Raw genomic sequence first — 11,979 nt, 5'->3', positions numbered from 1 at the left:
TGCATCAGACAACAACAACAATAAATATCCAACAACATGTCACCAGGTGGATTTTTAAGGTTCGGGGGGTTACTGCTGGAGACAAACAGTGTGTCAGAATGAAGACATAAGAGCAGATGGAGAAAATAACTGACTAAATACTAACGTATTCACCGTCCAGCAGCTTGGTCATTGCACCAGAAAACTGTCTGCCTCAATGTCCTCTGTGTCAAGAGGGCAGGACGCTACGTCAAAATTCTCTCACGTCCTCCTCTGTGGGTAAACCCAAACGATCGCACGGTCAGCGATAATCACCCTTACTCAGTCACTTACAGGCAGGGGGTGTCACTTCATTCCCTGCCGGGGCCGTTTTCGGTTTCTTCACCGAGGTCCCTGGGGGACGCACTTAAATCTTGCACGCAAAAAATGAAAGAAAGAGTTTGGCATTTTCGATGCTCCCTACTGCCTGGCTTTTCAGTTCGATGGATTGATCAACCTGGACAAGAGTTGTAGAGACTATAGATGACTGTTATCAAGCTGACAGAGTGAAGAGACGATGGATGACTGTTCAGCTCTGGCACACAGCGTAGGCCCCCTATGTAGATGACCTGTTTTCTAAGCTGAGATCAGCAATGTGTAAGAGACATTATAGTTAATGCTTTATCTAAGCTGTGAGCAGAGTTAAGTTGTAGTGACTATAGAGATACTTGTATAATCGTGAGCTGGACAGGAGTAGTTGAAGGACTGATAAACTTTTACTGCCTTATACTAGCGTGGAGCGAGAGTGTAAAGGGACTATAGCATGACTGTTATCAAGCCTTGCAAGGGCTAGAGACTATAGATGGACTGCGGTTATCAGCGGAGACAGACGTTAGGAAGGGACTGAAATGGACTGTTAGTCCTAGTAGCCGACAAGCAGTTGAGACTATAGATTGACTGTTATCCGCAAGCTGGACAAAGTAGAGACTATAAATGACTGTTAATAGCTCTGACCAGACGTTGCAAAGAGCAGACTGCTAAATTACTGTTATCAAGCTGGCAGCATGAAGCAGAGGACGATCTGATGAGGCTGTTATCTAGCTAGGACAGACGTGAAGAGACGATGGATTGGACTGTTATGTGTAGCGGCAGAGTGGAGACTATAAATGACTGTTTATTCAAGCTGGACAGAGTGTAGAGACTATAGGGAGTGACTGTTAATCAAATGACTTTAGAAGTTCGAGTTATAGAGAATGTTAATACAATTAACCTGTATGAATCCCCAATAATGCTGGCAACAGAGCATGAAAAGCAAGGACTGTGAATGACTGTATCCTAAGCTGTGACATGAGTTGAGAATAGAGTAATCTGATTTATATGTTTCTCATCTGCTCCGTTACCTTCGGACAATTAGTGAATGAGACTGTAATATCTACATGCTCTCTAATCTAGCTGGACCAGAGTGAAGAGCACTTATAAGGGATTTCTGTTTAATCTAGCTGGTACAGGAGTGTTAGAAGACTGTAATATGACTGTATCAGTGGACAGAGTGAATAGAGACCATAGCTAAGAATCTATATTACTCAAGCTTCGGACTAGAGCTACGAATTAGAGATACTAATATTAATGACTGTTAAATCTAGTGTGAACAGAGTGGAGGCGAACTATATATAACTATGTCATGGTTTAATCATAGTTTGTGACAGTTGAAAGACTGTGCAAACACTGCTGTTAACTCAAGCTGGGACGAGAGTAGAAAGAGAATCTGGTAAATGACTGTTAATCAACCGCTGGACAGAGTGAGGAGACTGTAAACGGTAGCTCCAATTACTCATTTCTACCCAAGTTTCCAGTTGGGTGAATTTTGAGTCATTTCGAATGTCGCATGTGTAATATATCGTTTTTGCACCTTAAAAATGTTAGAGCTAAAAAAACAGCTATGGGCACCTTTCAGAGAACTCCATTAAATTGCCCCTTACAACGGGATTTGGTATAATAAAACTAGATATATTTTGATGTGTTGATCCACTAGTTCACTTAATGCGGTAATAGCTCAAACAAACTGGTTTGTACCGATGTTTTATGTCAAATTTAAGCAGACCAGGAACAATGTTATGCATTAAATCCTGTCCTGATTTATGTCATATCAAAAGACAAATTGGATTGATATGACACACCCTGTCAGAGATTTAAGCAGAGGACATTTTCCTGTTCAGTTATGGACCAAACAACAGACCCTTCATATCTGGGTTAGGGAGCAAGAAATCATTTAGAACTATTAACACCAAGTGAAGGTTGAGATTGGAGCAGAGACTACATTTAAGGGAGAGAAAAGTGCGTCGTAAATTTGTGCTTGGCTGAATGGACATAATAAATGACAGGAGTCATTACGGTGTTCGTTATGAAGTGTTGAGGTGTGTTTGATAACACCGCATTACATATTAACGATTCCCGTTCCAGGCATAATTATCACATACCTTGTATGCCCCAGTCCTTCTCCGTTAATGCGTTTATCATAAGGATTCTTAATAGTGGGGTTGATCGCTATTTTGTTTGTTTGCTGAGAATTGGTGTTCACTGCATCAGGAGAGGTAACTGCAGAAGTGTGTAGCCTTTGTATTTTCTATTCATGGTTTAAAATGGCCTGGCTTAAAGTTTGTAATTTCCAACCTTTTTAAAAATGTCACGACTTGAGTTGTTTGCCACTCTACGATGAAAAAGTATGTCACTTACCCCCACAAAAACACATATAGTCATCTCATCATACTAATCACCCAAACCTCTCTCGTGTATGCCTGCCGGTAATTACTACTTACTGACCACTCGTTAAATTTCTATAACCTACGTCTCTCAACTTATAGACTCGAAATCTCTCTTTCCATCTGTAGCCCTCCCCAGCGCTACCTCTGGAGCTACACACATCATTTATTATATTCCTCTCGGCTAACCCGACCTACCCTCACAACAAATTACGAGTAGAGCGACCGATACAATTATGAAAAACGCAAATGGCGACATGTGACCAAGTCTGATTGTTGTCGTCCCTGGACGAGCCGCTAGCCTGGAGGCGGCATAGCCAGCATCGAATACAGATCTCCCTCATTCAGACACCTGACTGTTGAACACATAGACGGCACAGACAGGACTCAATCCAAAGTACTATGCCATGTCTATTTACGTGTTAACAAAACACTTCTCTTCAAGTTAATTCAGTCAACAAAAGGGGAATTGGCAGGGACTGTCATCCCAAGCAGGCGATAGTTTGTGAGAAGTATTTAAACGCTACACCTCTAACTCCTATTGGCTGCTGAAATAGGTGATATTAGTTTGTTACGCATATCTAACTGTCTCTTAATCATTCTCGAGTGTGTGCGGATATTTTCTAGTGTGGACCACAATCAATCAGGCACTATAGCCCTTCACTCCTACCATAACACTCGCTTATTTTCTACCTGATCTCTTGAGTAAGAGCCAGGGCCTACTTAAAACAATCACCATCTTCTTTATAGTTAGATCTGGGCTACTTTATTGACACTGGAACATCACTCATCAGTGTAGAACAGGGTACTTAAACACTGACTCTCTTACGTAGTCATATCCTACTTAACACTGGCGTTCATCGTAGCAAGAGTCAGACATGTGTTTACTTTATACAAACACATTTACTGAACTCAACTATCCTAGTGCCTAAGTAATCTAGCGAGCTCTTTACATTAAACACTGACTCACAATTATCAGTAGAAGCGCTACTTAAACACACTGACTCACTACAGTAGGACAGGGCTACTGAGAAACACCGAGGGCTTCACTAGCCCGAAAAGACTAGGGGCTAACCTTAAACACTGACGCCATCACCCAAGTAGGAAGCCAGTGTCTGGCTACTTAAACCCAACTGAACAGGAACCTGCTCTCACTACAAGGTAGACAGGGTTGTCACTTAAACATCTGACTAGACTTACTACTCAAGTATCCGGTGGGCTTTACCCCTCTGGTTACAACATCTGACTTCATCTATCAGGATCCAAAGCGTATAGGTGCTGAGCTTTCATAAACACAACTTGTGAGGAATCACATATATGCATATCAGTTTTGGGACTTTATGCTCTTAAACCACCTGACTCAACTCTATCCAGTAGCGTCATTTTGCTTCACCATTAAACCACACTCTCACTTCACAAAGTAGGATCAAATATTCCTTACTCATTAAAAACACATGACATCCACTACTAGGGTAGGCCATATTGGTGTTTCTTTACATTAATTTCGATGCCTGACTCCACTACGTAGGCAGATATACTTTAAAGGGACAACATGACCTCAAGCAATACAAAGTATTGCCAATAAGTTCTACTTAAATACAAACTGCAACCGCTATCTTAGTAGGGCCAGGGCTACTTAAACCACTGTATTCTCTACAGTAGGCATATTTACTTAACCTCAAACTATTAGACTCGCCTTTACAGTAGGCCAGGGCCTAACTTTAAAACATTGGAGATTGCTACAGTGGACTACGCTAACTTACAACGCTATCTGACAACTACGCATTCAACTTAGTGCCGGGCGGTCGTGATACTTCAAACACTGATACTCCACGTTACTCCAGATAGACCTAGGCATACTATACCAAACAACTGACTTAAACTGAGCTAGTTAGACAGGGACAGTGACTTAAACACTGACTCATAACAGAAGCATTCTTATACCTCTTTAACACTTTAACTCGACATCCTCAGTGTAGTGCAATATGCTAAGCTCACATGATGCGTTCACTTACAGTAAGGCATGAATATATTTTTAATACATTGCCAAGAAATTATGACCATACTAGTCGAGGCAGGTACCTACTTAAATGACATTATAATCTGTGCGCTATCTGCAGTAGACGAGGGCTGAGCTTCAAATACCACATGCCTCAACTACCAGTAGCCACAGGTGGTCTACTATAACACATGATCTCATCTCATGTTATGGCTTATTCGACTTAAATCACTGACTCAACTAGATAGGTTTTACATACATTAAAATAGACTCGCTTACAGTAGGCAGGGTACTTACCACACTTGATCAACTTACATGTGAAAATAGGGCTGATTCTTTTAAGACAAACTGATAATTCACAATGTGCTGGTAGACAATGAGCTTGTTCAGTATTATTATTAGTGCTTTAGGTCTGTTACTCATGATAAATTACACTTAGTGTTCAATATATGAGTTGTCTTCGTGACGATTTTCTCCCTGTCCGTGATTTGGGGTAATACTGGTGTCAATGACAGTCCAAAAGTATCAATTACGTACTATTCCCACTCTATCAGCAACCAGGTCTCTTCGAGCAGTCCATGTTGGCGTTCTAAGGGTAAGCCCATACCACACCAACAGATGCGCATATGAAAGACACTATTATTCTTGTGAACAATTACCGGAAACAGGGTAGGAAGAGGAACGGGTCCTTTATTGTTTCATCGATTTCATATTCACCGCATAAAACTACCTTTGTGTGTGAGTTGTATATTATATTACACTGAGTTGTATCTTATTCATGCGTTTCCGCTCTTCACATTATATTAATTCCACTCAGAATTTCTATTTTATTCAAGTCCAATTTATGGTAGACATCTGTGTTTATATATATTACCCATCATTACGATTCGGATATTTCGAAAAAAGGGCTGGTCAGACAGTCGAATGAAGACAAGCATTGAAACTTGTGGTATATGTTAAAGATTGCTGAAGTTGGACTAGATTTCTGAAATAGAAGCCAACTTAATAAAAAAGAGACGCACTTCATTTCATATCTGGTCCTTCCTCGGTGCCCACATGCAATATGGGAGTACAATCGATAAGCAAGCAGGAAAGATAGATAAATAATCACTAAACTCTCGTATGCTGATCTTTTACGCAGTGACATTCGTGCTCTACTTCTCATTACACACAACTGGATGCTATACACAGTAATATACTATGGTACAGGTTTGTTTCCAGATATGAATGTGTCGATAATAATTCTTTATATTTCCGCAATATGAGAAATCTCGATATTACCATTGGCGCGTTACTTCTCGCATACCTTGTTTAAGGGAAAGTTCTAGTGAATCCAAACAAAATCCTCTTTATAAGGGAGTGGAGATGTCGATTGCAGATACGACACGAAAGCCAGAATAACTCCTAATCACGAACACCTCGATAAAATATTACGAACAGTGTGTATTTTCCACTCAGAATTAAATCTAGATATACTCCTTACATCGAACCGCATGGTGCGATCAGAAATATTTCAAGAACATTAAGACTCTCCAGATGGAAAAACTTCAATAACTCTCAAGATACCCTCGCAAGGGCCGCCCTCAGTGGTGCCTATATACACCGCCTAAAACAAAAGTATAGGTATTTCATCCGCTGTGGTTCGTGCATTGAATGCGACTTACAAAGCAGAAGTTAGGAATAACATTGACTAAAATTATTCCACTTACCTTTGATGATTCGACATTCATGAGTTGCGATCTCTCGTCAAGAGCAAATCCACTCATACGGTACAGATATATACACATGAACTAGATTTTAGTTTCTCATCTAACTGGATCATGCTCACTAAATGGCTCCTCCATGCTTGATATTGCTTACCCACATAGTCCGAGTAATGCATGTGTAATTCACGCCGGTGTTCACTACCCGAGCTAATCCACGACGCTTTTACTGATCGTTTAGTAGCTACGTCAACAGACAAAGGCGAACTTGAAAAAGTTCCGTTACAGGTCGTAGATGAAACATAAGCAACGATTTGCTATGGAATCAACAATCCTTAGGAAGTATAGATGTTCCGCAATGTAAGTGTGGCAAAGTCATTCACATCATAGTCTCTCCAACCGAGTGAAAACTTTACACAATTACCGTCTGTATTGGAAGCCATGAAATCAGTCACTTCTTGGGACTAACGGAGCTTTCCGCATCAGCTTACTGTACTGGCGAATGCCAAATTATCAAGGCGAAGCCAGAGACCATCTGCCAGCCCTGACTCATTCAGCTTCCCCATCCCCCTTCTTTTATAGAACAATCCTGCCAAGACAAAATTCAGTATGCAATGAGAACAATGTTCCCAGCAAATCTTAAAAGATAGTGAGTAGAGCCTAAGCTCAAGTGCAAATAAACAATATGAGAATCTCAGCGCCAAATAGAACTGTGTAATCCCAGTTAGAGTAAACAACTATGGCGTTGCATTGTTAAATTAACTACAAACAAGATCGCCTCACAAGATTTTATCTATTCTCGCACATATCCTTCCTGAAAAGTGCGTTCTACTGTGAATTAGATTTTCTAACTAAGCCGTTTAATTTGTCGGACACGTGCAAATACTAATGAGTTCTCGTGTAATGATTCTAAAAAGAATCAATACAGTTTGCGTAAAACAAATACTCATGGTAGTCTTATTTTAACATTATCCTCTAACATGATAAATAAGTGAACTAGAAAAATGCAAATGCCAATCAGTGTGAGAATTAGCAGGTCCGCTGGCGAAATGCAATTGAATAGTTAGTCCTCCAAGGGAGCCATGACTCATACTCTAGTTCGGCTGCTAAACGCACTGTAGTATACAGTGAGTCCGAATAGATGTGAAAATATGCACTACCTCCCGCCCTCCTTATCCGAACATCAGTTTTAAAAATAGGACACTCAACACCTGGCCTCTTTTCTCCATGATCCCTCCTACCTCCAAGCCCTAACATGGCACCAGTGTCTGGTATAAAGAAGATATAGACTGCTCTATCCACTCATTGACCAACCTAAAATGTCTTGGTTAAAGATAATCCAGCATCTCGTGTTAATCAGTTGTGTGCTCATGAAAGGGAGAGCAGGGTTAACAAGGAAAAATGAGACTAGTTGTTGTAGCTCTGAAGAAGAGAGATCAGACTCTTGATACGATTATTTGATAAAATGATGAGTGACAAATGTTCAGTAGATAGTGTGTAGTAGTAGCTTCAAAACAAAAAATGAACTCGTAGAAGAGGTGCTTTGGATTAATATAATATATTTGTCTGGGTGCCAAGAGAAGGCCTGAGTTCTAATATACCGCGTTGTCGTGTCAAAGGATAACTTGAAAAACTTGTCGCCTTGCTGTTGCATATCTCAAGGCTCAATCCCGTCCACCCAGATCTATCGATATGTTGTCTCACAAAAATCTACCAAGGAAGTAGTTAATGCATACCCAACACAACGCAACAGGAAAGAGAATCGACCAATATATCACAGACTCAACACGGAATATTTGATCACACTCTCTCTACGTGATAGCTGTATACAGAATATGAAAGCTCTAAGAAGCTGAGGCAGCAGTTCCTGTTGGGTGACCATTGTCCACTTCGTGCAATCCATGCTCTTGTAGGAGTCCATGCCCTGACAAAAATTGAGACCTGCTTCTGAGTAGCAAAAAAGGTGGGGGGATCAAAATGTTTCATCCTTGTGTGACTGTGATGATCTTTCCACACAGCCATAGTCAAACTATTCGTTAGAACACCAGGTGGATTTTGTAAGGGTTGGGGGGGTTACTGCTGGAGACAACAGTGTGTCAGAATGAAGACCATAAGAGCAGATGGAGAAAAATAACTGACTAACATTACTAACCTGTATTCCGTCCAGCAGCTTGGTCATGCACCAGAAACTGTCTGCCTCAATGTTCCTCTGGGTGTCARGAGGCAGGGACGCTACGTCAAAATTCTCCACGTCCTCCTCTGTGGATGTAAACCCAAACGATCACGGTCAGCGAAATACAACCCTACTTCCAGTTCACTAAGGCAGGGGTGTCACTCATTTCCCTGCCGGGCCGTATTCGGTCTTCACCGAGGTCCTGGGGGACGCACTTAAATCTTGCCGCAAAAAAAAGAAAGAAGAGTTTTGCCATTTTCGATGCTCCCTGACTGCCTGGCTTTCAGTTCGATGACTGTTATCAACCTGGACAGAGTGTAGAGACTATAGATGACTGTTATCAAGCTGGACAGAGTGAAGAGACGATGGATGACTGTTATCTAGCTGGACAGGAGTGTAGCAGCTATAGATGACTGTTATCTAGCTGGACAGAGTGTAGAGGACTATATATGACTGTTATCAAGCTGGACAGAGTGAGAGACTATAGATGACTGTTATCTAGCTGGACAGAGTGTAGAGACTGTAATAACTTGTTATCTACTGGACAGAGTGAGAGACTATAGATGACTTGTATCAGCTGACAGAGTGAGAGACTATAGATGACTGTTATCAGCTGGACAGAGTGTAGAGCTTAGATGACTGTTATCTAGCTGGACAGAGTGTAGAGACTATAGATGACTGTTATCAAGCTGGAACAGAGGAAGAACTGATTATGACTGTTATCAGCTGGACAGAGTGAAGAGACGATGGATGACTGTTATCAGCTGGACAGAGCTGTAGAGGATGATGATGACTGTTATCTAGCTGGACAGGAGTGAGAGACTTAAGATGACTGTTATCTCGCTGGACAGAGTGAAGAGACATGGATGACTGTTATCTAGCTGGACAGAGTGAGAGACTGTAAATGACTGTTATCTAGCTGGACAGGAGTGAAGAGACTGTAAATGACTTTTATAGCTGGACAGAGTTGAAGAGACTGTAAATGACTGTTATCTAGCTGGACAGAGTGAGATGAGACATGGAGACTGTTATCTAGCGCTGGACAGAGTAGAGACGATGATGATCTGTTATCAGCTGGACAGAGTGAGAGAAGCTGTATAATGACTGTTATCTAGGCTGGACAGAGTGAAGAGACGATGATGACTGTTATCTAGCTGGACAGAGTGAGAGAGACTTGTAATGACTGTTATCTAGCTGGACAGAGTGAAGAGACTTATATGACTTTATCTAGCTGACAGAGTGTAGAGACTGTATATGACTGTATCAAGCTGGACAGAGTGAAGAGACTGTAAATGACTGTTATCAAGCTGGACAGAGTGAGAGACTGAAAATGACTGTTATCTAGCTGGACAGAGTGAGAGACTATAGATGACTGTTATCAAGCTGGACAGAGTGAAGAGACTATAATGACTGTTATCAAGCTGGACAGAGTGAAGAGACTTAAATGACTGTTATCAAGCTGGACAGAGTGAAGAGACTTAAATGACTGTTATCAGCTGGACAGAGTGAAGAGACTGTAATGATACTGTTATCAAGCTGGACAGAGTGAAGAGACTTATATGACTGTTATCAGCTGGACAGAGTGAAGAGACTGTAAATGACTGTTATCAAGCTGACAGAGTGAAGAGACTGTAAATGACTGTTATCAAGCTGGACAGAGTGAAGAGACTGTAAATGACTGTTATCAAGCTGGACAGAGTGAAGAGACTGTAAATGACTGTTATCAGCTGGACAGAGTGAGAGACTATAATGACTGTATCTATCTAGCTTGGACAGAGTGAAGAGACTGTAAATGACTGTTCTCAAGCTGGACAGAGTGAAGAGACTCGTAAATGACTGTTATCAAGCTGGACAGAGTGAATGAGACTATAATGAACTGTTATCTAGCTGGACAGAGTGAAGAGACTGTAATATGAACTGTTATTCAAGCTGGACAGAGTGAAGAGACTGTAATGTACTGTTATCAAGCTGGACAGAGTGAAGAGACTGTAAAATGCTGTTATCAAGCTGGACAGAGTGAAAGAGATTCTGTAAATGATGTTTATCAAGCTGGACAGAGTGAAGAGATCTGTTAAATTGATGTTATCATAGGCTGGTATCATGATGGTGTAAGAGACCTGTAAATGACTGTTATCAAGCTGGACAGAGTGAAGAGACTGTAAATGACTGTTATCAAGCTGGACAGAGTGAAGAGACTGTAAATGTAGCTCCATTATCATTTCTACAGTTTCCATTTGATTTGAGTCATTTCAATGTCGATTGAAATCGTTTTCAAATACAAAAAAAAGTATGACTCGAACCCAATTAAATTCGCCCCACGGGTGGTATAATAAAAACATAGATATATTTGAGTTTGACATGTGCACTAAGGGAAGCAAACTGGTTTGTAATGATGACAAATAACCAGACAGGAACAATGTATGCATTAATCCTTCCGTATGTCATATAAAACAAGATTATTGGACACCCTGTCAGAGGATACAGAGGCCATTTTCCTTTCATATGGACAAGCCTCATCTGGTTGGACAGAAATCTATGACACACACCAGAGGAGGCTGTTGGGAGGAGCTATAGGAGGACAGGCTCATTGTAATGGCTGGAATGGAATAAATGACAGAGTCAAACGTGGTTTCTATAGGTTTGATGTGTTTGATACCATTCCATTTATTCCGTTCCAGCCATTACACTGAGCCCGTCCTCCTCTACAGGTATAGGATCTTAATTTGATCGCTTTTGTTGCTGAGAATTGTTTACTGCACAGGAGGAAATGCAAACTTGTAGTGTATTTATTCATGGTTTAAAATGGCTTCTAAAGTTTGTAATTTCCACTTTAAAATGTCAGACTTGATTTGCCCTAATAAAAATGTATCAAACCCCACAAAAAAATGTCCATTAATTATAATCCACATTTCGTGTTGCTGCAGGATTATTTTCCTGCTGTAGCAAACTGGTTCAAATTATGATCCTACATCTGTAGCCCCTCCCAGCCTCCTCTGACACACACACATTATCCTCCGGCCGACCTACCAACAAATTCGGAGAGGAAGACTACAAAGAATGGAGTGACCAAGTCGTTGATTCCCTGGACGTAGCCGCTAGCTGGATGGCGGATAGCCCAGATGAAGAGGATCCTCTCAAACACCTGATTGAACACATGAAGGCACAGACAGGACTCAATCCAAAGTGATATGCCATGTCTATTACGTGTTAACAAAACTTCTCTCCAGAATATCAAAAAGTGGAATTGGCAGACTGTCCATCCAAGCCAGGCAACTAGTATGAAGAGCTGAGAGAGAAGCTCACCTCTTGCACAGCGGGCTGCTGGAAAAGTGGAATTAGTGGGTTTGTCCTCGGAATATCGATGTGGATCTGTGGAAACAAAGCATG

At 41.1% G+C, this 11,979-nt stretch overlaps 1 protein-coding gene across 2 annotated transcripts in view; it reads right to left on the bottom strand.

Moving 5' to 3' along the window:
• The window catches only part of LOC111976843 (TBC1 domain family member 22B-like), a 25,967-nt gene that overhangs the window by 1,562 nt on the left and 12,426 nt on the right, over positions 1–11,979 (bottom strand). For both annotated transcript variants that reach the window (XM_024005994.1, XM_024005995.1), the window contains 3 exons: positions 11,896–11,961; positions 11,620–11,734; positions 8,572–8,678 (listed from right to left, as the gene is read on the bottom strand). In XM_024005994.1, coding sequence (XP_023861762.1) covers positions 8,572–8,678; positions 11,620–11,734; positions 11,896–11,961 — 288 coding nt within the window. The remainder of the gene's footprint in view (positions 1–8,571; positions 8,679–11,619; positions 11,735–11,895; positions 11,962–11,979) is intronic.

This window comes from Salvelinus sp. IW2-2015, linkage group LG17, assembly GCF_002910315.2.
Source record: "Salvelinus sp. IW2-2015 linkage group LG17, ASM291031v2, whole genome shotgun sequence".
NCBI classification, from domain to species: Eukaryota; Metazoa; Chordata; class Actinopteri; order Salmoniformes; family Salmonidae; genus Salvelinus; species Salvelinus sp. IW2-2015.
This window is presented reverse-complemented; position numbering and strand designations above follow the sequence as displayed.